Source organism: Ostrea edulis, chromosome 10, assembly GCF_947568905.1.
Source record: "Ostrea edulis chromosome 10, xbOstEdul1.1, whole genome shotgun sequence".
Lineage (NCBI taxonomy): Eukaryota > Metazoa > Mollusca > Bivalvia > Ostreida > Ostreidae > Ostrea > Ostrea edulis.
The window spans coordinates 14,845,118-14,872,864 of NC_079173.1; the positions used below are offsets into that span (position 1 = coordinate 14,845,118).

The 27,747-nt window shown below is 35.9% G+C and overlaps 2 protein-coding genes across 2 annotated transcripts in view; one reads left to right on the plus strand and one right to left on the minus strand.

Annotated features, from left to right (window-relative positions):
* Nucleotides 1-10,037, plus strand: part of LOC125666890 (atrial natriuretic peptide receptor 1-like) — a 50,965-nt gene extending 40,928 nt beyond the window's left edge. Inside the window, exons 13-22 of the mRNA XM_048900216.2 lie at nt 508-655; nt 2,794-2,955; nt 3,217-3,385; nt 3,762-3,911; nt 5,935-6,058; nt 7,334-7,402; nt 7,502-7,676; nt 8,583-8,681; nt 9,000-9,091; nt 9,822-10,037. Of these exons, the coding sequence (XP_048756173.2) occupies nt 508-655; nt 2,794-2,955; nt 3,217-3,385; nt 3,762-3,911; nt 5,935-6,058; nt 7,334-7,402; nt 7,502-7,676; nt 8,583-8,681; nt 9,000-9,091; nt 9,822-9,896 (1,263 nt within the window). The 3' untranslated portion in view covers nt 9,897-10,037. The remainder of the gene's footprint in view (nt 1-507; nt 656-2,793; nt 2,956-3,216; nt 3,386-3,761; nt 3,912-5,934; nt 6,059-7,333; nt 7,403-7,501; nt 7,677-8,582; nt 8,682-8,999; nt 9,092-9,821) is intronic.
* Nucleotides 10,038-26,546: 16,509 nt separating this feature from the next.
* LOC125666394 (atrial natriuretic peptide receptor 1-like) overlaps nt 26,547-27,747 on the minus strand; it is a 43,216-nt gene continuing 42,015 nt past the window's right edge. The window contains exons 18-19 of the mRNA XM_048899563.2: nt 26,913-27,004; nt 26,547-26,621 (exon numbers count right to left, since the gene is read on the minus strand). Of these exons, the coding sequence (XP_048755520.2) occupies nt 26,547-26,621; nt 26,913-27,004 (167 nt within the window). The remainder of the gene's footprint in view (nt 26,622-26,912; nt 27,005-27,747) is intronic.

The window sequence follows — 27,747 nt, forward strand, 5'->3', positions numbered from 1 at the left end:
TGATGTGTTTCATACCGATTATGAAGCCGTTCTTCGCACATTGATTTCAACTGCGGATGGTTCCGTTTGTCTCATCGGGTCAATATATGAGACTTGCGGCGGGTGTTGCCGATTGGCGGGGAATGCTTACTCCTTCTAAACACCTATTCCCACATCTGGTATATCCAGGGTTATGTCTTTGTCCAACTCTCTGTTTTGTATTGCTTATATGAGTTATGAGATTGATCACTGTTCGTTATCTTAGCCTTTCATTTATGGTAGTTTTGTTTTCAACGTATTGAAAAGTATTTGCCGGAGAAATATATACTGTTCAAGCACTTGTTCCAAGTTCTGTGTGATTGCATATTATTTATGCATTTGAATTATGGCCTCATTCTTTAAATTAAACAATTTGAATTCAGAATGCATGTATTACATGGCTATATGGTAGCAATTGTCGGAAAAGATTAAGCAAATTTAAGAAAAATCTCCCATACCTTTTATAGTCTTTTACTTGTTCGCTTGTAGGCAATGGAATATATACACACCTCTAGCATCCAGTATCATGGGAATCTTACCAGCAGAAACTGTGTCATTGACAGCAGGTTCGTTCTTAAAGTTACAGATTTTGGAATACAATCCTTGAGGGATTTTGAAGTCGACGAACGCAGTGAAAGTAAGTATCTTAATCATGAATATATGTCTTCTCATGGCGTGCAAATTTATCATTATTTTCGGTGTTGTTTTTGCCTTATCTATTATTTTTGACTACGGATTATTCCGTTTACCTGATCAAGACATAGGTGTCACGGTCGGTGTGATCGGTCGTAATGCGATGCTTACTCCTCCTAGCCGCCGTTTCCCACCTCTGGTGTGTCCAGGGGTTCGTGTTTGCCCAAGCCTCTAATTTGTATTGGTTATAGGAATTATGAGATTGATCAACGTTCGTTATCTTTGCCTTTCATTTATATGTCGATTCGATATATCCCTATGAGATCGAAACAAAAGAGTCGTCCACTTCTGTTTCTTACTTAGATATTTTATTGAAAGTAGACATTATCGGCATACTGACAACTCAGCTGTATGACAAACGAAATTATTTTAGCTTCGCCATCGTCAACTTTCCATATTTGATACATTGCTGGATCCAGTAAGTGCTCTACCAAGCCCCTACCTTTGCTCCTCACGAAAATGTTAACAGCTGTGAAGGAGAAACTTCAAACTTACTGTGCGACTACATATGCCAGAAGTGTTAATCAAATGTGGATTCTAAGAAATTCTATAGAACCTTTAGTAAACCTCTTCCCCAAATCAATAACATAAAACCCTATGACTTTTCAACACTATGTAAAACTTATACGGTACCAATTTAGATGCACCAGATGCGCATTTCTACAAATAATGTCTCTTCAGTGATGCTCAACCGAAATGTTTGAAATCTGAAATAACTATGAAGTTTTAGAGCTAAATATAGCCAAAAACAGCGTGCCAAAAAAGTGGAGCCAAATTCGTTCAAGGATAAGAGCTATGCATGAGGGAGATAATCCTTGAATTTGAAATGAATTTCTAAATTTTATAACAGCAATTAAATATACATCCGTATTTTCAAGCTAGTAAGAAAGTACTTAGCTACTGGGCTGTAGAGACCCTCGGGGACTAACAGTCCACCAGCAGAGGCCTCGACCCAGGGGTCATAATGTAAAACTTATACGGTATCAATTTTGATGCACCAGATGTGCATTTCGACAAATAATGTCTCTTCAGTGATGCTCAACCGAAATGTTTGAAATCCGAAATAACTATGAAATTTTAGAGCTAAATATAGCCAAAAACAGTGTGCCAAAAAAAGTGGAGCCAAATTCGTCCAAGGATACGAGCTATGCATGAGGGAGATAATCCTTAATTTTGAAGTAAATTTCTAAATTTTATAACAGCAATTAAATATACATCCGTATTTTCAAGCTAGTAACGAAGTACTTAGCTACTGGGCTGAAGAGAACCTCGGGGACTAACAGTCCAGGACTAACAGTCCACCAGCAGAGGTCTCGACCCAGGGGTCATAATGTAAAACTTATACGATACCAATTTTGATGCACGATAAATTAAAGACTAGACTTTTTGACATCATAGACAGTTGCTTCTTCTATAAAAACGGAAAACGGAAATATTCATATCTATTGATCAGTCATTCAAAAACATACTTTGTTAAACACCACTCTGATTCCACTCACACCTCTGGTGTGTCCAGTGTTTGCCCAACTATCTATTTTGTATTGCTTATAGGAGTTATGAGATTGATCACTGTTCGTTATCTTCACCTTGCATGTAGCAATACTCCATTATTATCTGCATATGGTATTTCTCGACTGATTCGATACGCAAGAGCTTGTTCTGCATATGATCAGTTTTTAAATCGAGGGAAGCTACTGACAAACAGGTTGATGGTACAGGGATTTCAACAGTCTCGATTGAAGTCAGCAGTTCGCAAATTCTATGGTCGTGATAATGATCTAGTTTGCGAATACAAATTAGCATTGGTTTAAATGCTGTGTGACGTGTTTCATACCGATTGTTGGACCGTTTGTGGCATACTGATTTTGACTACGGATAACTCCATTTACCTGATCAGGATATAGTGCTCACGGCGGGTGTGACCGGTCGACAGGGAATGGTTACTCATTTTAGGCTCCTGATCCCATATCTGGTGTGTCCAGGGTCCGTGTTTGCCAAACTATCTATTTTGTATTGCTTATAGGATTTATGAGATTCATCACTGTTCGTTATCTTCACCTTTTGTGTATTGGTTTTCCTTAGAGTGTCTCTGGGCTGCTCCTGAACTTCTTCGAAAATCGGTAACGAAGACCGACATAACTGGGATGCAGTGCGCTGACATCTACAGCTTTGGTATACTACTGTATGAAGTTCTTTCTCGGAAGGAACCTTTTGAAGATGATCGAGACTTTTTAACATTGGATGGTAATTAGTTTAGGTATTTTTAGACTAAGGGAATATTGATATATATCCTGAAAACTGCCCCAAATAAAAATCATTAATGCAGTAGTAGCTTTTGTTAACGCTCATCTCTATGCTTCTCAGGATCAATAGTAATGAAAATAAAGTATTTTTCATATCATATTTACTTTTTAAATTTAATCCTAAACAAAACTATGATATCTATAAATTGCGATGAATTCAAGTTTCCCATGATAACCTGTGTACATGTGATGTGTTAAACAGAGGTCATAACGAAACTGAAGCATGTAAACCACACACCATTCCGGCCACGTCTAGACTTCGTAAAAATCAACAAAGATATAGATAGACTGATGAAGATGTGCTGGGAAGAAGACCCTAAATTACGACCGAGTTTCCTAGCCATACGGAAAGAATCTAGAAAACTACGATGGTAATAGTGGACTGACTGGTCAATATTGTAGACTAGTTTGGTTATCCCAATTTCTTATTTTTGCTGTATCGAATTTTGTGGGGCCAATTACCGCAAATTGTCAAGTTGTTTCGATTTTATTGGAATGTAATTTCGCGGATTTGGTTTCTGCACGTTGAGAAAGTATATGAATTAAGATTTCCGTTATGTTTTGACATTCGTGGGAAAGGGGCATGCACAAAAAATGAGTCTCGATTAGATATGTAATGATCCCACAGTGTGACGAATTGCACAATGCAAAGAAGTTGGAAATCAAGATATGAAATCGGCGTACACATACATCAGGTTAGAGACTACTAACAGTAATTCTTCATCATCTTCATTGCTGTCTCTATAGGGATAGATCTGGTGACAAATTACTGGATACGCTACTATCCCGTATGGAGAAATACGCTGATAACCTGGAAGGCTTGGTTGAAGAAAGGACACAGAACCTGATAGAAGAGAAGAGGAAATCAGAGGAGCTACTCTGTGAAGTTCTGCCGAGGTATAGCGTTGTAAATATCGGTATTAAGCTTCTCCTCCTTACAGGAATTGGTTCAGTGGAACAAACAAATATATTTTCTGATCGAAAGTTATACATGTAGGTGTGTCGAGGGACTGTTTGCATGTTAACATTTACTCGTTTCTAGTCTTTTCACGAATAAATTTCTATCAAATTTGGCATAAATCATCTTTATTAGGCTTCGAATACTGACTACATGTGTATCTCACTCGAACAGGCAGCTCTCACGCGGAACTTTGTGCATATGCATATAGATCCGATTTTCACGTTTCTAGTCTGTTTTTTTTTTCAAGAATCAATTTTAATCAAAATTTTCACAAAGCAACCGTAGGTAGATAGATACACTTTCCATGAATGAGAGGTGATGTTATCAGTTGGACAAGATGAATAATGTTCTATTTTTCAATAATCTCTGGACCAGAAACCCAAAACACTGCATTAATGGTTTCCTCGTATCTTCAAATATTAAATACTAGTATCTTGTACTTGTATTAACCATTACGTCACACATCTACAACGTCTGACTGAGCAGGTATGGGAAGACATATCAGTAGAAATGTAAATGATACTTACAGAGAGTACATATTAAGTGCAATAAAGTCACATTGCCCTTGATAATCTAAGACGACATTCAACAGACATTTTAACAAATTGCACATTTGATGGATAAAATGGAGGGGTGTTGGCTAAACTGACATATGATCTGAGCTTTCTCGAAGTGGTTATGTTGCTCACAATCATTTCGTTGTCGTGCATTTAACTCTAATCCCGAAATAATGAATTCAAAACTTCGCAAAGTACATTACACTAAAGATATGAAATGAGGTTTAATAATTTTCCAGTATCTCTTTGTGAAACCAATTTAGGTGAGAATTTCCATATATTCAACTTCCAAGATCAAAGCTTAACAGAGGTACCGATGGTGTCATGAAACGGGTCAACAGAAAGCTTGACACTGCAATAGTTAAAACAGTAATCCCAGACATTTGGTGTACGCTTGTTACAGAAATAACAGGGGAGTTTATAGTTCTGGATTTATTTCTAGAATTCTGGGATTAGAAAAGCATTTGTCAACTACAGTTCAAAGTAAATGTTGTCGACAGCTTACATATAGCATAATTTATTTAAAAGTCTATATGTTGCGCTACTAATGGTAGGATAGGGATGGTATTATTAGTTACCTAGTCATCTAGTGACCTGGTACGGGATGATACCAGGTCTCTAAGTTCTATACCGGGCGAGGCGAAACCGAGCCCGATATAAAACTTAGTGACCTGGTGTCATCCCGTACCAGGTCACTAGATGGCTAGGTAACGAATTTACCCCACCGATGACCTATTATGATAATATGCATGAGGCTATTGCGTACCAGAACTACAGACAACACCATACCATAAATATTCCTTGTTCAAAGACGACTGTATTTAAACGAACTTTTGCACGGACAAACATCATATCATTATATGTATACATCAGTGTAAATATACCCAGTGTGATTATCAGTAATTTCTTCTTTTTTTCCGATCTCGTCTGCTGTTAAACTTGCAAACCGTTTGGCCGCCATTGTTATTGACAAATGCAACAAGATAGATAACTCGCAAGGAAGCCTGGTATAAATTTTGACGGTGACGTGGGATAGAATATCCCACGTCTTCACGTGACCGTAATGAGCCAATCACTATTCAGGATCTCCCAGCTAACTTGTCAGAGGTGGGGTAAAAATTCATATCCAGGCTAATGAAAATAGCCAGACTCAATATATTTACATGAATATATGTATCATGATAGGGAGACTGGTTTCAAGTATTGTTTCAGAATCCAGTTTCAGTTTTCCATAGAGGTAACAAATACTTGATGAATATTAAAGCAGCTGATTTTTGGATCATTGGTTCGTAGATCAAAAATAAGAAAAATCAATCAATGCATATGTTGACGACATTTGATGTAAAAAAGAAATTTGGTTTCATCTGTGTCTTTATATATTAATTTATTTTATTTTTTTCAGAAGTGTCGTCAACACATTAATGAGTGGCAGAGTGGTGGAACCGGAAGCTTACACATGTGTTACGATTTATTTCAGTGATATCGTTGGGTTTACGGAAATTTCATCAGAGAGTACTCCAATGCAGGTATTTTCCCTTCTTAAACAACTGGATTTCAGCTATTGCAATGGTTCCCAAACGCTAATTAAAACTGTATAATAATGCGCCTGTGTGATTAAAGTTATATCTACTACCTAGTCGATGTGACTTGATTTATTCTACATGTTCGAGTTCTGTTTCAACTTTCTACAGTTTACAAGTTTAGATGCTATACATGTATATGAAAATGTTGAATTTGTTCAACACAGAACTTGCATGACTTCAAGACTGTAACTTGAAATTCATTATCTAAGAGATATGACGTGTGTATGCTTGGAGGTGAACGTTAACGGTGCATGAAATATTTTCTTGAAAGAGGACTTGTTTTGCTACATAACAATAAATTTATTTGATTAATAAAGAAACATGTCAATATAGAATTTATAACCAGTAGAGTTATTTGATTTTTGGTGGGTTCTCAAACTCGAGTTTTTTTTATTTAAATGTATGTATCTAATTTTGAAGACGCATGGTAAATGATCGGTTGAGAACACCATATGATAAAGAGCCATATGTTATGGAGTAGATGTTTCTCGTACATTTGGAGTTTTTGGTACGCATATTGACTTCAGCGAATTTCAACATTATCAATATATTTATTTGCATGCAGTGGACAAAAATGCTTTCGATGATCTGTCTGAAGTATACTTTGGAGACAAATGAACTATTCGTCTAATCGAAATCGTTCCACGTGTCTCAAATCATGTTACCAAATCAACAACTGTGCCAAGATAATGACACAAGTTTGATAATGGGAGAAATAGGTATACTTTAGGGATTAAGCAAATTTTCAATATTTCATTACAGTAGAACACAGTTATAAAATCCTACAGGTCCAGGGAGAAGATTTTGTTATCAGAAATATTCGTTTTACCGTATAAAGATTGAAAGCTATATTTTGCTATTATTTAAAGCATATAGAAGAATTGTTCTATTTCTCCATGGAAATTTAGGCATTATTTTGATATTTCATGATATCCTTTTCCAAATTACAACATACAACACTGAAGTTGAGTAAGTTTGTTGTCTTATTTCTTTTCGTACAATGCTGTCAATCAATACTGACAATTTTTGATTTTACAGTGTTGGAATATGAGTCATGGGATATAAGACAAATGATACTAGTTTGCCGTAGGTGGCAAACCAATTATCATTCGTCACCTCTTTTCCTACTGTAGTATCCATGCGAAAATGTAGCGAAAATCCATAGTTTTTGATGTGCAATAATTGATGATTCGTAATTTTATCTGGAAAATTTTGTAGATAGTTGACCTGTTAAATGATCTGTACACGTGCTTCGACAAAATCATCGGCAATTTCGATGTTTATAAGGTAATATTTGAACACATGATGTGAAAGATGTATTTTTATCTCTTATTTTTTCATCGATAAACACTGTTACTAAAATTAACCTATCAATCAATGTTGTAGGTTGAGACTATTGGTGATGCATACATGGTTGTTTCTGGTCTGCCTGTGAGGAATGGAGATCAACATGTTGTAGAAATAGCAAAGATGTCATGCTCTATTCTACAGAAAGTGAATGTTTTCAAAATTAGACATAAACCAAACACGCCACTGTCCGCACGAATCGGAATCCATTCTGGTATATACACGGCATATGTTTCATGATCATCTAAGAGATACTTTTCTTATTCTGATTCTACGCACAATTACTCTGAAATCCAAACAAAAATATGCTGTAGTTCCTCATTGATGATATCTTCGCCATCTTTGGTGATCAGGTCTTCCAACAGTCTGTTGGATTTCCCAATGGCATGAATTGTACTCCCTTGTTTGCTGCCCTGTGTTTATATTCTTATGAAGCGGAAGTTATTCGAAAACTTCTATGTGAGAAGAAAAAAATCTTGCTGTGGCCTTCAATGCGAAATTTAGATATATTGACGAGGTTTTATCTATTAACAATAATAATTGTCATTCATATCGATTCAATATATCCCTGTGAACTTGAAATATAAAAAAAACCCACCGGGTCGTACATGTCTGCTTAATACTTATATATTTTATTGAAAATTGATATTACCGACAAACTATCAACTCAGCTGTTCTGTTGTTCTGTTCTCAACTCTTTTGTCTTTTAAAACAGCATTTCAACCAAAACTCATTTAGCTATATTTCGTCGGTGAGTTTTCAAATAAAATCAATATTGCATTTTCCATATTCCTGCACGGAATTTTGTATTCCTAAACAGTGAACACTTCTAATGTAATTTAGTGGTAAATTTCATTCAACGTATGACTTATCTTGCGATGGGTTTAACCAATCGACAGGAGATGATTTTTCCTCCTAGGCACCTCATCCCACCTCTGGTATATCCAGGGGTCAATATTTGCTGAAATCTCTATTTTCCATTCCTTGTAGGAGTTATAAGATCGATTGCTGTTTGTAATCTTCGTATTTCTTAATTATTAGAGAATTGGACAAACACTGAACCCTAGATATACCAAAGGTGTGAATATGTGCCTAAGAGGGGTATATTTAACATTTTCAGGACCGGTTTGCGCTGGTGTGGTTGGTCGTAAAATGCCACGATACTGCCTGTTTGGTGACACAGTAAATACAGCGTCACGCATGGAGTCGAACGGACAGGGTAAGAACATGATTTTCGTGTTATAACGTTAGAATATATGGACTATTTGATGGAGTTTAATTCAGTTTGAATAAGTTTAGATGACATATACATGTATTATCGAATATCAGAACATTTCTCCATAGTTCCCATAAGATAAGTAGTTCAAGACATTATAATTATGTAGACTGTACTTTCGGATCCTGAGGAAAACTCATTTTGTTTCTAAACTAACATTTTATTGATACAGTGGACAAGATTAAGATTAATCAATACTACAACATTTAACTACACATATCGTATAGTTATTCCTTTTAATGTGGACATTAATTCTTAAAGCTATGAAAATCCACTGCAGTGAAAATACACGTAATCTACTTGTTGGCCACCATGAATTTGTAATGCAAGACAGAGGAAATCTACAAATCAAGGTAAGGAGGAGGGGTTCACTATCGCGTGACAAGAGAGAGAGAGAGAGAGAGAGAGAGAGAGAGAGAGAGAGGTCTTTACATGAGTGAAAAACTCTAAACACTTCAAATCAAAATCAAGGTATGGAGGGGATCATTGTAGTGACAAGATAGAGAATCCTAAGATCAAGATAAGGAGGAGGGGTTTACTATTGTCAGTGTGACAAGAGAGAGGGAATATACAAATAAAGGTAGAGAAGAGAGAGTCATAGTGTGCCAAGAGAGAGAAAGAGGGGATCTACAAATCAAGGCAAGGTGGGGATCATTATACTTTTACAAGAGAGAGGAAATCTACAAATCAAGGTAAATGGAGGAGTCTACTATAGGGTATATATGTAAGATTCCAAAGTGCGATGGTCACGTCAAAGTGCGATGATCTGAACCAAACTCCGATGGTGTGACACGCCAAAGTGCGTCGGCCCACACTCATACGCCAAAGTGCTATGGTCTGACACGCCAAGGTTCGATGGTGTGACACGTCGAAATCCATTGGTTTGTAAACGATTCAGTGTTTTGGAACAGACTGAACTAACCGCGTGTGTTGTTTCACCAAATTATCAGTGCAAAATCCAGTTCAGTCTGTATTGTATTATGAGTATTGCTATTGTTATTAGCATTTGATTTATGACGTTGAAGAAGGACCCCGTCTGATTGTTACATATATTTGCAGTTAATTTCCTCATTTAAATTTTAGGGGAAAGGCGTTATGAGGACGTACTGGCTTTGCTGTGAAATAGAGGACGTGTCAGATAATGTCACGAATGTTTAAAATTTGTCAATATGTATAAGTATCCGTATTTACCACAGATGACTTTATAGCATTGATCAATACATGCCCTTTTCCTAATTGTAAGAGGCGACTAAATAGGCAAACGTATTTGATATAGGCAAAGGGTCATAGCACTTCTAATTCCAATCTATATACATGTATATAGGAGAGGTTATATCGAGGATATCTATATTGTGTGTTTTGATATTTGGTTTATCCAACGACTTGATATGGTGTATAAATACACCATATCAACGAGTTGGATAAACCAAATATCAGAATACGCAATTATAGATGTTCTATTTATCTCATATGTCTTCTTTTCACTTAATTTTGAGATGATCCCCAGTATGGTAGAAACAGCTGATTGAATTTGTTTTGAATCCGTGGCTCAGACGTCGTGTCTACCTTACGCGGGAAAAAATAGTGAACTGATAAACCATTAATATACAGTAGAAAAGGTCATTTTTATAAAAGAAACCATGGATGAAAATTGTTTAGAAGGGATTATTGTTTATAATTAATAATGGTTTTGCCATTCCAACAAAGTAACAACTATTGACCGAGTATTTATTTTTGACGTAGGCCTGACCTTCTGATAAAAGTTTGATGTCGTCGTCGTTTTGAAATAAACATGGGTAATAACGATCAATGAAAGTAATATTTTAATGCAGCGTTATTAGAATGTTCAACAGTTTACAATGAAGAGTACAGGTGTTTCTGCAGTTTGGTTTTATTTATTTTTTTGGATCTATGGGCGAGAAGAAATCCTGAGGCATTTTAACTAAGCCTAGCCTACATGCAGTAAGTAAAGCGGTTGAGATTTGTTACATTTAATATCCTCCAGAGAAAAGAGACTGGGCTTGCAAATACTTGGTATCGTAGCATGTCGAGGTACTTTCGATTAGGCTTGTCCAGTAGGTCGTCGATTCCTTGTCGAAGATAATAATGTGCGCATATTTTTGTTTTCTGATCGTAATTTTTGAGTAGGCCTAGTTACAGACCGAGTTGACATTTTGTGGCCGGTAACTTGCATTATACAAATGTATGTCAGTGGGGACAACATCATTTTAATTTTGCTATAAAAGAAATTCTAAATAAATACAGAATAATAAATTTTACGCTTTATTTCATGCATGGATATGCATAACCACAGAAAATATGTCATCCAAGGGGGACAGTGTCAAAGGTAGTTCGGACCAGAAGTGCTTAATCAAATGGGTGTGTGATAAAGCTAATGTTTTATCTCACTCTCAATATACATCACACGTATGCGATATATATATATATATATATATATATATATATATATATATATATATATATATATAAGCACAAAAACCCAACAACACCCTACTTTCTTAAAGTGTCGGATCTGAGAAGATACAAGGCCAGTAAAGAAATTTATAAAAGCACTGAAAAGGCCACGACACTGTTGGTTATTAGTCGTGGCCTTTTCAGTGCTTTTATATATATATATATATATATATATATATATATATATATATATATATATATTAAACAAGTAACATGGGCTAAATGTTCTATAAACGACTGAATAACATGAAATACGTGGCACAAATTGCATGAATACATGTGCACGCACATAACATGATACAAACGCATCCATGTATATTGACACCCCACGTGATAAATACACATACAGATACTATATAAAACACGTATACACATAAAGAAACAGATGTTAAAAACTGTAAAACACATAGTGCTAGTATAGTTGGGGAAAATGAAATAAAAACAAGTAATGTTTCGGTTTAGATTGACAAAAATGTAAGAATGAGGTAGGAAAGGCTGGGTTCTACACGAAATACATTTACAATTTAAATCACCGAATCAATCTCAGATATAATGTGAAAATTGACTGTATGATGAGAAATCATTCGGCTAGGAGTTGAAGAGCACTGCTGCCTCATATCTAAAAGATTTATTCCCATACCTGGTTGTTTTGATTTTAACAGTTTAGCTTTATTCGTATATCTAAATTCTATGATTTTTTCTTGTGGTAATAGAAGAGCTGATCTAATTGTGACAATAATCTTAAAAATTTCCAGAGTTAATGATCATAAATACACTTCAAAAATCTGTCCTGTATCTTCCCAATTTTGCGGGTGTTTTGCGCAGCGAAATTGTACCATTTCAATGGGCAATGATTAAAATTGGACATAATAGATGAGTGATATATTGTTTATTTGCCTAATTAGCTTAGATGTTTATCTAACCATTTAAGAATATTCAATTACCTTGCCACGTTTTTTTTTTTTTTTTTAGAATACTTGTGATATAAAGATATGTATGTTGAAAGAAAGCTGAAAGTCAATAGCGATGCCTACTAATTATACGTTATCATCACGGGTAATTTTGATTCAATTTGACTCAAAGAAAAATCCTTTGTTTTGTGTTTTTTGTCATTAGAGATAGCTTGAAACTTTGCTAGGTTTGCGTCTATTTGCTTTTGGAATACCCATTTTATCAGAGAGTGTTGTCGTCTTGAAGTGTTGTTATATTTGATTATTGCATTTCATTATTACTGATGTACTGTCTACTTTAATACATTGCTTGTTTTGTGAGATGTAGCTACGTGACATTTTCCAAGGTGATTTGGAGAGGTCATAGGCCTTTGATTCTAAACGTAGTTGATGAGGAAGGCAATGAAATTCTTTAGAGCGATTCATACCAATTATTGTTGTTTATTTATGAGTTATTAGATTTTTAGATTTAGAGTATTAAATATAATAAAACAAATTTGAATTTCGTGTTTCTATTACAGTCATATGCCACAGATGATATTTCATTCTGGAAACTAACTGAGGGTATGAACTGCTAAGCTTCACGCAGGCATATTTGATGAATCTGTTTAGTGCTTAATGAACAGCGTGTCAAGGTGAAGTGCTGGAGTTCATACCCTAATGAAAGGTGAAGATAACAAATAGTGATCAATCTCATTAATCCTATAAACAATACAAAATAACGAGTAAGGAAAAGCGAACCCCTGAAAAAAAATACAGGAGGGGTCAGGTGCTTAGGAGAATTGAGCATACTCTATCGAACGGTCACAACCACCATGAGTTCTCTATCTTGATCAGGTAAAGGGGGTAAGAGATAGTCAAGTTCATTGTGTATAGATCAGCACGAAACACCCCAGACAGCATTTTACACAATAACAGTTTGCAATGGTAAACCAGATCATTCAAACGAACCCAACAGTTGCAAAATGCTAACTTTAAACGAGACATTTGAAACCCCTGTACATTCAACTTATTCGTCAGCAGTCTGCCTCGATTTAAACAGTGATCATACGCAAACCATACTTTTTCGTATAGAATATGCTGAGAAATATAAGCACAAGATGCAACTGCCTCTGTATTTTCGCTCTATGAATTTCGGAAATTGAAAATGGAGAAGCCGAGGTTATCATAAAATGTTACATATCTACGGCACTTTCGTTGATATTGGTCATTTGGGCTTACATTGCACGAGGTGGATTTTGACAAATAATATTCTCTATGTAGCCATACAGGAGCTAATTAACGTACGATGGTACTTGTTTGTATTCAACTTGAAACTCCTATAGGCAATACAAAATAAAGAGTTGGGCAAACACAGATCCCTCCATATATCAGAGGCAGGATCAGGTGCCTAGTAGGAGTAAGCATCCACTGTCGACCGGTCACACCCACCGTGAACCCTATATCTTGATCAGGTAAATGGGGTTATCTATAGTCAAAATCGGTGTGCCAAGAACTACCTAGCAATCGGTATATATATATATATATATATATATATATATATATATATATATATATATATATATATGCAAGGTGAAGGTAACGAACAGTGATCAATCTCATAACTCCTACAAGCAATACAAAATAGATAGTTGGACAAACACGGACCCCTGGACACACCAGAGGTGGGATCAGGTGCCTAGGAGGAGTAAGCATCCCCTGTTGACCGGTCACACCCGCCTTGAGCCCTATATCCTGATCAGGTAAACGGAGTTATCCGCAGTCAAAATCAGTGTGTCAATAACGGCTTAACAATCGGTATGAAACACGTCAGACAGCATTTGACCCAATGCGAGGTTGTATTGACGAATTAGATCGTTATAACGACCATAGAATTTGCGAAATGCTGACTTCAATCGAGACTGTTGAAATCCCTGTACCATCAACTTGTTTGTCTATAGCTTACCTCGATTTAAAAACTGACTATACGCAGAACAAGCTCTTGCATATCGAATCAGTTGAGATATATAAACACCATATGCAGGTGATAATGGAATATTGCTACACAAATATGGGAAGTTGACGATGGAGAAAGCTGAAATCATCCCGTTTGTCATACAGTTGAGTTGTCAGTTTGCCGTTAATGTCTACTTTCAATAAAATATCTAAATATGAAGCAGAAGTGGACGACTCTGTGGTGTCCCTTATTTCGAGCTCACAGGGATATATCAAATCGACATATGAATGAAAGCTATCATTGTTAATAAACAAAACGTCATCGATATATCTAAAAGTCGAATTGAGGGTCACTGCAAGTGATTTTTTCTTCTCACGTAGAAATTTTTGAATAAATTCAGCTTCATATGAATATAAAAACAGGTCAGCTAACAAAGGAGCACAAGTCGTGCCATGACAAATCCAACAGACTGTTGGAAGACCTGATCACCAAAGACCACGAAGATATTGTCAATGAGGAACTTTAGCATATTTTTTATTTCAACTTCATATTTAAGTATATCACACAAATTGCAGCTGTCACACAATTTCGAATTGCTCAATTTAAACGATATCCTTGAAAATCCTGCAACATGAAATTATTTGTTAGTGTCCTGCTCCGGTTTGAAATGATAGAGATAGAACACCATGTGCATGTGGCAACAGGAAATACTGAATAAGGATCGGAAACTGACAATGAAAACATGATGCCACCCAATTTGTCCTAAGGTGAAGTTGTTAATTTTGTAGTTAACGTCAATATTCAATAAAATATCGAAAAATGAAGAGTTTTGAAAAACACTTCTGCACTGTATTTGTGTTCCCATAGTAATCGATTTAATATGTGAATGAAAATGAGTGTTGTTATTATGTAAAATGCCGTTGTCGTATATTATTATCAAATTGAAGGTCGCATCATGACCTTCTTCCCATGAACAAGCTACTTGACTGAAGCGGTAAAGATAACGAGCAGTGATCAATCTCGTAACTCCTATTAGGAATACAAAATAGAGAGTTTGGCAAATTAGGACCACTGGACACACCAGACGTAATACCAGGTGTCCACTAGGAGCAAGTACATGTATATCCAGTCGGCAGGTCACACCCATCGCAAGCCCAATCTGGATCAATTAAACAGAGCAGTCCGCAGTCAGATTCAGTGTGTCAATAGCAGCCTCACAGGCGGTATGAAACACGTCAGTCAGCACCTGACCCAATGATTAATATGCCGGAAGACAATAAGATAATCTTGCTTTATTCAGAGCCTCTGGATATATTTTCTAACATGGATATTCATAACAACAGTTTTTAAATCTTATTTTTCTGTTGTATAAATAGTAAATTACAATTTTGCAAGAAAAAATGTTCGATACCACAATGACAGCTAGCATTGCTTCAGGGAGTACAAATGTGCATGTATATAAATTATATCTAGAAAGAACATCATCGAAATACACCGTTTACATTTAATTGCTGAATGTTAAGTTATACAATATTTTGCACTTTTATAACATAACTAAACATCAATCTTAATTTTTTTTAACCACCGAATACACTAGAATTACCATTCCCTTTAGAATAAAAGTACTTACAGTGCGTGTGAATGAAAAAGGAATTTAACGAACAGATATCATTCTCTTAACTCATATAAACAATACAAAATAGAGAGTTGGGCAAACACGGACACCTGGATATACATTTAGCAGAGGTGAGAACAGGCGCCTAGGAGGAGTAAGCATCGCCTATCGACCGGCCACAACTACTGTGAGCCCTATATCTTGATCAGGTATATCCGTAGTCAAGTCAAAACCAGTCTGCCAAGAACGGCCTAACAATAAATATGAAACACGTCAGACAACATTTGACCCAATCATAGGTTGTATTGACAAACTAGATCATTATACCGACCATAAAATGCACGAAATGGTGACGGTAAACGAGACAGTTGAAAACCCTATAACGTTTCTTTTGATGAATATCCAAAGTATTAACATCAAATAGTAAACGACAGGTTAATGAAGTCCTTGGATGCATAATCATCAAAGATTAAAGGAACAGCCTATTTTTATTTGTGAGTTATCGTTAATCTAGTGTCTCAATACTTTGTTGTTTGTATGATGGCTGACGATGGATAATGACACTTCAGAACAAACTATATGAAGGGAAGATTTTAAAGAATGCACTAAAACATTTCCACATCCCCTATTAAATGTGAGGTTATTTAAAGCTTTAAAACTTGCCACAGCATGTGATTTCTGTTGTTTGTATCTTAGATGCAATAACATAGTTGTAAGCATGCTAACACATTTTACCCTTGCCTTAATGCTGAGTGCATTGGTGTATTCGGAGAAACCGAAAATAACCATAGGTGCATTCATCGGTGACCAGTCATTGCCATTCGGAATACATCGGAGTGAGCCAGCGATTGAGTTAGGACTTCAGAAACTGAAAGAAATTGCTGCTGGTGAATTCGACGTGGAAGTCATTCGATACATTACTGACTTTGAGTGCTACTCAGAAATGACCGGTCTTTTCGCAACAGTTGTCCTTATAGCATACTTTAATATGTTCTTTAGTTTAGGATTATCTCCCTCATGCATAGCTCTTATCCTTGGACGAATTTGGCTCCACTTTTTTGGCACGCTGTTTTTGGCTATATTTAGCTCTAAAGCTTCATAGTTATTTCGGATTTCAAACATTTCAGTTGAGCATCACTGAAGAGACATTTTGTGTCGAAATGCGCATCTGGTGCATCAAAATTGGTACTGTATAAGTTTTACATTGTAGCTGAAATGTATCACAGAGGAAACATTACGGCAATAATGGGACCCAGTATGTATTCTAATCATTTAATTGTTGATGTTCATTATATATGACTGTTTCTAATGATCAAATGATAATAGTTAAGATCGTTAATGCCCTATGAACACGCATGCTGGGAATGGCTAAAGAACATATTAAAGTATGCAATAAGGACATGCCAATGTGTACGATAAAAACAACATGTCTCAACTGAATATGAATGTCGAAATTTGAATTTGTACTTTACTATGGCATAAAAACATTAATTTTCCTTTTTCTTGTGAAAAATCTTTTGTGTATTTCGGTACGTAAGTAGCATCATCATATAAATTCTATTGGAATTCTATATTCGCTATAACAATCTAGTTTACCAATACAACTTATCATTGGGTCAAATGGTGTCTGACTTGTTTCATACCGATTGTTATGCCGTTCCTGGCACCCTGATTTTGACTACGGATAATTCCGTTTACCTTATCAATATATATTGCTAACGGCAGGTGTGATAGGTCAACAGGAGATACTTACTCCTCCTAGGCACCTGATCCCCCCTCTGGTATATCCAGGGGTCCGTATTTGCCTAAATCACTAATTTGCATTGCTTATAGGAGTTACGAGATTGAGCAATGTTCGTTATCTTCACCTTTAATAAAGGTGGATATAACGAACAGTAATTTATAGCTCCCATGAATAATACAAAGTCAACAATTGGACAAACACGGACAGAAGGCATGCGAGACATTCAATATCTTAAATACTATAAATGGATTAGAATAATGTGTGGTTTCAACTAACATTAAAAGGAAAATTTTAAATATGTTTAAGTTGTTAAAGCCTCCTAAGTTTGAGCTACATTATCGATACATATTCTAATTTCCATAAATATGACACTGTATCCAACTACTTCTAAACAACATCTATCAAACTAATATCAAACGATTTTCTAAATCATTTTCTATGTAGATTCTTACGTGAAATACAAGTTTTTTAAATTAGTGCCGAGTTTTATTTCAGTTTTCTGAATTTCATGGAGTTTATGTGAGTATGCATTTACAGCATAATTTAATTTAATTTTTTATTAGCACTTACAAAAGCTTTACAAATACTTAATAGAAAATGTCTATAAAAATCCTACTCTAACCTTAAGGACATATGGTTATCACGGAGATTGAAATCATTTTTGCATGTACATATGTAAGTTTAGGCCAGACTTACCTTTAAATTTTCCTATGCAAGTTGAAACTTAAGAAAGTGAATTTCGTGTTAATGGATTAAAGACTTCATTGTAAGTTAACACACTCTTAATTTTACCTGTATGATGATCAATGGTATGCCGCCTGTCCATCAAACTTTTAACAATAGATCTCAGGTGGAGTAACATCTAAAGATACGTTTAAGTGTGATCTTCAGAAAGTGTCAATTCTCGTAATCTCTCTCGTAATATCACTTTTCAAAGCTCACTGCGCTGATGATACAAAGTGATGCACAAACAAATGCCCATGACGTAAGTGCGTCCTGAAATTTGCCTGCACACATTGCGTATTACCAGCACGAAAAAGTGCCCAAAGTAATTCTTCAGTGGTTCAAGGTTATGTATATCATTGAATCATACACAAAAAACAGGCAATCACGACCCACAACGACATAAAACTCATTGTGCTACTACTATCAACAGGGTACAACCTATTGTGTATCTGTCTCACATCGGTAGAACGATGACATCACAGGCACTCAACGTGTTAAATATCTATTATAAAAAAATGTCTTCCGGTAAACATTATATTCACAAGGTATATCACAACGCCATCTTGGTTTTCGTTTTGACCAGCTGCATCGCTTGAAAATTTCGGCGAAAAGTTGGATATAATATGATGATTAGCCCCTACCATTTAGAAGCATCTCTGTCAAGGTCTTTCCTCTCACATCGTCATGTAAAGGTTATACGTAAAACTTAATATGGTACCAATTTTAATGCATCAGATGCGCATTTCGACAAATAATGTCTCTTCAGTGATGCTCAAGCCGAAACTTTGGAAATTCGAAATAACGATAAACTTGTAAGAGCTAAAAGGAAAACTAGAGTGCCTAAAAACTGGAGCCAAATTCGTCCAAGGATAGAGCTATGCACGAGGGAGATAATCCTTAATTTTGAAATGAATTTCTATATTTTATCCCAGCAATTAAATATACATCCATACTTTTAAGCTAGTAAAGAAGTATTTAGCTACTGGGCTGTAGAAATACTCGGGGACTAACAGTCCACCAGCAGAGGCCTCGGCCCAGGGGTCGCAATGTAAAAGTTATACGGTACGAATTTCGATGCACCAGATGCACATTTCCACAAATAATGTTTCTTCAGTGATGCTCAAGCCGAAAGTTTGGATATTCGAAATAACAATAAACTTGTAAGAGTTAAAAAGAAAAAAGTTAAAACTAGAGTGCCAGAAATAAAGTCCATTTATTGGCTATAAGCGACCGTGAAACATCGTCTACTGCTTCTCAACTGTGAATGATCGCTGAAAGATAGACGGAAGTTTACATAATTTTGAACACAGGCGCTCAACGTTTTAAATATCTATTAAAAATTGTCTTCCTGTACACATAATATTCAATTGAATATTATGTTTACAGGAAGGATTTTTTTATATTATAGATATATAAAACATCGAGTGCCTGTGAGAGCAATATAATGGATCTTGAACACTATTCTATTAGTAAATACTTTATTCATTTTTTTTACAACGTTAAACATGATAACTTCACTTGTTCAGCCTAGTTGAAAGTAAATGTCATACGTAATAAGAAAAGTTCACAGAATTAACACACACACACACATGCGCCCGTACATGTGGGTATACTCTCAAACGTTCACAGTGACATTTATAGATCCAAATGCCCTGTCCTGCGTATCTGTATTTTTTATTGTTGTAACAATGGGGAACAAAACGTGGGTTGGAGTCAAGGCCGGGGGGGGGGGGGGGGGGTCATGTCATGTTGTTTTGGTAATGTGTGATAGATTTACTAAATTGCCCATGCCAGCATGTCCCGAAACCACACAATTGTGCCCGAATTGTATTGTTTGCAGGGCTGCAACTACCCTGTATTCAGTGCCACCCCTTTTCCCCCTGCACAAGCGTCAGAAGGTAAGTTAGCAATGGAATTTTAATTTGCATAATTATGTCAACTTCCATCCATCTTTCAATGATTTTTCGCATTTGAGAAACAGTAGACGATGTTTGACGGTTGATTATAGCCGATAACTTTGTTTCCAGTTCACTGTGACGATGCGAGAGGTACATGTGAGACCGTGACAGAGTTACTTCTAAACTGTAGCAGTCTAATTATCATATTATATCGAACTTTTCTCCGAAATTTTCAAGCGATGCAGCTGGTAAAAAAGAAAACCAAGATGGCGGCGTGATATACCTTGTGAATATTATGTATACAGGAAGACAATTTTTAATATATATTTAAAACGTCGAGTGCCTGTGGATGACACGGGTTATAATTTTTTCTGCAATCCTTGCTACTTCCATTATTCGCTGAAACGACAAAGAAACATTTGTGTTTGTTTATATTTATATTTTTATGTATTGTTTTCACATAAAAACTAGACTTCTGCTTCATACTTAAATATTTTATTGGAAGTAGATATTAACAGCAAACTGACAACTCAATTGTATGACAAACGGGGTGATTTCAGCTTCTCCATCGTCAACTTCCCACGCAGCTGAGTTAAGGCTATCCGAGAAAAATCACAGTGCTGTTATAAATGTACCTCTGTGCACTTCGCACCATATGACGTCACAATGAAAAAATACGTCACAGCGTACATGTTCTGATAGTTGTATCGCGGGGAAAATGTCATAATATTTTGTCGTTATCAGTGATTTTTTTGGGGGCCAAAATGCCACCGATATTCGGCTGTTTCCCCTCGCAAATATTAGCTATTTTTTTCCAATTATATATATATATATATATATAAGCACGAAAACCCAATCACACCCTACTCTTTCTTAAAGTGTCGGATCTAAAAAGATACAAGGCCTGTAAACAAATTTATTTGATTTTGATTTGATTTGATGTTTTCCGCCACACGCAACAATTTTTCAGTTATATGGTGGCACCCAGTTTTTTGTTGGTGGAAGAGAAAACCCAGACACAATGCACCTGGGAAGAGACCACTGACCTTCCGAAAGTAAACTGGGAAACTTTCTCACTTACCGGCGCGAGCAGGATTTGAACCCGCGCCGACAGAGGTGAGAGGCCGTGTGATTTTGAGCGCGATGCTCTAACCACTCAGTCACGGAGGCCCCTTAATAAATTTATAAAAACACTGTATATATATATATATATATATTATGTTTGCCATTCATTAAACACGTACAAATAAAACTTTTCATATACAAATAATCCTCCATCTCTAAAATCATAATTCTCAAAGATTGAATATTGTTTAGCGTCCCACTCGAGAATATTTCACTCATATGGAGAGGTCACCAATGCCGGTAAACAGCTGGAAACTTTAGGCCTATGCTAGGCGCTTATGGCCTTTGAGCAGGGAGGGATCTTTCTCATGCCACACCTGCTGTGATACAGGACCTCGGGTTTTGCGGTCTCATCCGAAGAACCGCCTTTTACGACAAGCATGGGGTACTGGGGACCTCTTCCAACCCAGGCGATTAAATGGGGCGGTTCTTTGGATGAGACCGCAAAAACCGAGGTCCTGTGTCACAGCAGGTGTGGCATAAGGAAGATCCCTCCTTGCTCAAAGGTCATAAGCGCCAAGGATAATTTGTATATGAAATGTTTTATTTGTACGTGTGTAATGAATGGCGAACAAGGGCCTCCGTGGAAAGTGGTTAGAGCATTGCGCTCAAAATCACACGGCCTCTCACCTCTGTCGGCGCTTGTTCGAATTCCGCTCGCGCCAGTAAGTGAGAAAGTTTCCCAGTTTACTTTCGGAAGGTCGGTGGTCTCTTCACAGGTACATTGTATATGGGTTCTCTCTTCCACCAATAAAAACTGGGCACCACCATATAACTGAAAAATTGTTGATTGTGGCAGAAAACATCAAAAGAAAAAAAAAAAAGAATGGCGAACATAACGAACATTGATCAATCTCATTACTCACAAAAGAAATACAAATTAAAGAGTTGGATAAATACTGACCTCTGGACGTATCATGACATCAGAAGTGGGACCAAGATCGTATTTGCCCAACTCTCTATTTTGTATTCCTTAAAGGAGATTTGTAATTGATCACTGTTCGTTATCTTCACCTTTTACTATCAACACATCAAGTCCCCATAATACGACGGCGATACGCACATTTTACATCACCAACACTTCTAAGTCGAGTCTTCGTTTGGTAATAATCTGGTGACCATTAAACGTCACATCAAGATGGATGCGGACTTGTTCATCTAGTACTAGCTATAGTAAAACTTTATTGGGCTTTCTTATTGATATTTTCCTGTGGAATGTTGCACTTTTTAGTAGTAAGGGTACAGAGAATGAGGCATAGATAAATATCCTTAAAGGACATAACGCATGTTTCTAAACTTTATAATTTTTTCAGCAAAATTAATTCTTCTCACTCCTAAAACTACTTTAAATGTGTTTTAAATGAAGTATTTTGCGTAGTTTTCGAGTTTGAAAGCGATGAAATTCAAATCTTGTGATATGCATATTTACTTTCGCTATTTTACGCGCCATTATGTGTGACGTCATATGCGCCCTCGTGTTTAAAAACATCTATTAGCATTTTCATAAATAGATTAGATTTAATCGACTAAGAACCAATTGTCACGTTGACGGCTTTTAAATACTATTGCATTAAGATGTTTTGTGCCATGCTTGGGTATACTAGTTTTCGGTACAGAAAGGATTTAGACTGAGTATTTCTTCGATTTTTCGAAGGAAGGTACGAGAAAAAAGGTGTGGATAATTTTTTGTTGGAGCAAGAATTTAACCTTTAAAAACACATTCAGTCACCTTTTCAAAAACCGCTTAGGCAGAAACTTTGATAAAATGGATATATCGAAGTTTATAAGCACTACATAATTCTGTTCTGGTCTTCAAATTCAATACACACTCGGATCAACTAACCTTCACTTTGTCAGTAACAGCATACCTGGTACATCTATAACGTGCTTCAAGTTTTTACCAAATGGTAGATTTACAAACATTTTAAAGGTACAATGTAATTGAACTTTTAATTATATAAGTAATGGAATACTGTATTTCCTAACTTTAAATTGAATTCTAAAATTATTTCCTCAATGAATTCGTAACATTTTTCAAGAGTGCGTCAGTATAACGCCGTGCTCCCACTTCCTAACGACTTGCAGATCACAATTCAAAAATAATAATAAGATTGCTTTATTAAAATAAATAATATAATTTCCACTCTGATAAACTGCGATAAAATGGATACATTGTATATCGAAGCTTATAAGCATTACATAATTATGTTCTAGTCTTGGAATTAAATACACACTTGGATCAACTGACCTTCACTTTGTCAGTAATAACATGCTTCCAGTTTCTACAAAATGGTAGATTTACAAACATTTTAACGGTACAAAATAATTGAATTCTTAATTATATAAATTATGGAATACTGTATTTCCTTACTTTAAATTAAATTCTAAAATTATTTCCTCAATGAACTCGTACCATTTTTCAAGAGTGCGTCAGTATAACACCGTGCTCCCAATTTTTAACGACGTGCAGATCACATGCAAGTGAAACAAATAATAAGGTTACTTTATTGAAATAAAACAAAATAATTTTCACTTTAAATTTGATTATTTTTACTGATTTGTGTGTGTTGTTTCCCCCCCCCCTTTCCGAAATGCACTCGGCCGTGATAGTAGCTTGGCTTAGGACGTAGTTCAACTACTAGTTGATCTAGTAGATATCAACAATGTAACGTATCATAATTTTTCTCATCCAAAAAGGAAATGATAATTGCACTGTCTATTTTAGGGGGAGGCAGAGGCAGAGCCAATTACAGATATGTGAAGAAATAACATTATCAAACAGTTTGTTGACAGCAACCCATGTAAACATTATTTACTCGCAATATTGCCGATTTTATACACTCTTTTCTCGCTATATTTGGGTATTTACATCGCTATATGTATGCACTGGTGGCAAGAACATATAAAACTCGGAAGCATAAAGAAGGCAAAATGCATGTAATTTTGTATACTTTGAAAACATGAGATACGTCCTTTATTTTGATAGCACATTCACATGTTCATTTTCCTCTGCGTAAAAGGGTTTGTGTAAAACATTTGTATGCTATCCATTCCCTCTAAACGATAACATGAATATATTGTGTTAATATCTGCATTACTGGTGGCTGCAGAACTGTATCTCTCTGTGGAGAAATGGACCATACCAGAGAGTTATCGTTACTTTGATGCTTACTCTTCCTAAGCACCTGATTCCACTTCTGATGTGTCCAGGGTTCCGTGTTTGCCCAACTATCTATTTTGTATTGATTATAGGAGTTATGAGATTGATAACAGTTTGTTATCTTCACCTTTCATTAACAAGAATGTTTCTGTATACGAGTGAGATCAAATATCGCTATATCTGTGCATCACCGGGTCAGAAACTTAGCCTTAAAATCCCCAGATATTTCACAATACAACAGAAGAATACAGTGATCATGTACAGAACACATCACACTGTAAATCAAGGGGCTTTACGAAAAGTGGATTTGTAACTGTCTGGTATCTTCCCAAAGGAGCGACACATTCTGCAGGTATACTACAGTTTACTACCCTTACAGTCTCTACATTATTATCCTAATGAAAGGCGAAGATAACGAACAGTGTTATTTCCTTAACGAAATTCAACTGGTATATCTCTATACCGATAACAGTGACTACATATACAGGCATCATTGAAAATCTAGGAATGGTTTATTTGTTTGTACTTTATTATGTCGTGCATGGGTCTCACAAAGGTGAAGATACCACATTGTGCTCAATGTCAGAAATCATCTAAACAATACAAAATGGCGAAAAAGGAAATGCAGACTCCTGAAAATATATGTACTTCGGATCATGTGCCTAGGAAAAACTGATCACACTCAATCTGAGCTCCCTGTCTTGATAAGGTAAATCGGCTTGATCCGTAGTTGTTAAAGTTAGTATGAATAGGACAGCTTAGCAGTTGGTACAAAGCATATCAAACAAAATTCGAAACAAGAACGTTTTATTTGCAAAGAACATTATATAACCAATGATCATAAATGACGACAAATATTATATGAAATCCATAAAAGATTCGATATATTTAATTTAAACCACACTTTCAAATATGTCTTCGTCTAGAAATGAGTAATATTGAAAACAAGTGCTCTCTTTCTCAAATATGTATATATATATATTTATATATATATATATATATATATATATATATATATATATATATATATATATAAAGCGCTAAAATAACCAACGATACGAACAACCAGATTGTCAAATTTTCGGGACGACCCGTCCCTTCTTCAGGACAAACGAAAAGAATTACATAATGTGGCCAATATCAACAGAGCATAAGAACAAAAACTACATATAAATATATCTAACACTACAACTACACTAATCTACAAACGTATTTACAACGAAGACTACATTTTTTTGGTCTTTAGGCTTACCAATCAATGTTAAAAGTGGAGATAATTAGGACATAGACAATTAAACCGTTACTAGATTTTAAGCTTTATCTAGACCTACTCGTCTGATCATGTCCCTAACAGTGGTACTATGACCATTTTTCAACACATTTTTTTCTTCACAATTTTGTTTACAGTCAGCCCATCCCTTTTAATTACTTTGAACTTCATAACCGATATATATATATATATATATATATATATATATATATATATAAAGCACAAACAAACAATTATAACAGCCAACCTTACGTTTACCCCTAGGATCTAAACGATACATGTGATAATCAATTAATTAATATATAAAGCACTAAATAATCACAACTAGGTACTGAAAGTTTTCGCCCCAGCCCAAGGTCGAACCAGCGACGTACGGCACCCACCGCCTAGCAAGATTGTCAAACCAGTACGTAAGTCCACTCGGCCACAACGACTTCCAGGGACAATCTTGCTAGGCGGTGGGTGCCGTACGTCGCTGGTTCGACCCCGGGCTGGGGCGAAAATTTTCAGTACCTAGTTGTGATTATTTAGTGCTTTACATATATATATATTGATCTTATACTGTTTAAAGTCCTTCTCGGGGAATTTTTCACTCATGTGAAGACCCCCCCCCCTCTCTCTCTCTCTCTCTCTCTCTCTCTCTCTCTCTCTCTCTCTCTCCTAACTACAATATACAGATTACGAAGCTTCAAACGGAAATCGGGTTAAAATATTTGGGTCTAAATATACACTTGGTAACGTTTCTGTATGTAAACAATGGATACGACGTAAAACAACAAAATATTTAATAAAACTCGATTTTCTCTTAGTATTCTTTACATGTCCCTTGAATCATCTGTTCCAAGCTGGCGAAAGGGCATGTCATATAGTAATCGATGTTGCAAATTATTCACGATCAATACTGATGCTTTAAACATTCATGACATTGTCTGATGCATCCTCTATGTGATAGCGAAGCCAGTAAGTCTTCATGACGCCTTTACCCTGAAATTTAATTGAAGGAACCAAATAAAAATCTATGTACGAATCAAATATAGTCCTTATTCAAGGTCGTACACCACCATAATATTTCATTCAAACTGCTAACTGATGGATTAAACCCTTCCTTACCTCGATCTGTAGATTCCCTCTCTCTTGTCACGCTATTGTGAACCCTTCCTCCTTACCTTGATCTGTATATTTCCTCTATCTTGTCGTACTATAGTGAACCCCTTCTTACGGAGATCTAAATATTTCCTCTCTCTTGTCACACTATAGTCAACCCTTCGTTCTTACCTTGACTTGTATATTTCCTCTGTCTTCCAGCACAAATTCATGATGTCCAACAAGGAGATCCCGCGTGCTGTCACTGCAGTGTATCTTCATGGCTTTAAGAATGAACTTTCTTATTAAAGATGGATAACAGAACTACGATATTGTCTGGGATTATGACTATAGACTGTGTGTAGTTTAATGTTGTGCTGTTGAAGATTTTCAACTTTGTCTCTTACACAAATAAATTGTGCGTTTAGTTCAAGCTTATTCAACTTTCTTTGACAAGTCCACGACCTACATATTTGAATGACAACGGCTTATTATGCTTATGAAAGGTGAAGGTAACGAACAGTGCTCAATCTCAAAATTCCCATAAGCAATACAAAATACAAAGTTGGGCAAACACGGACTCCTGGACACACCAGAGGGATGTGGATACATTGGTATGAACGAAACATTCTATTTTTCATCTTTCCGTCTATAGTGTATTTATGTGAAAGCTACGTTAATGCGTGTTATTATAGTCTAATACTATGTTTCATTTTCAAAGAGGTACACTTTTTATCGTTTGCACAAATTACCCTTAACTAGAATAACGTCAACGTGATTCGTCGCTCCATTGTTCTCAGCTTCATAACAGAAGTCCCCGAAATTGTTCATGTTACCGTGTTGTTTTATATAATGAAATGCTTGCATGCCGCGTAAGTAGATAATGTAAATGTTTTGCAATTATTGCTACCTTCATCACCCGATGGAACAACAAAAATTGTATTTAATTGTTAATATTCATATTTGTATGTAGTTTCAAGAAAAGAGATAATCTATATTTTAAGTACTGTTGACCCATTCATAACGT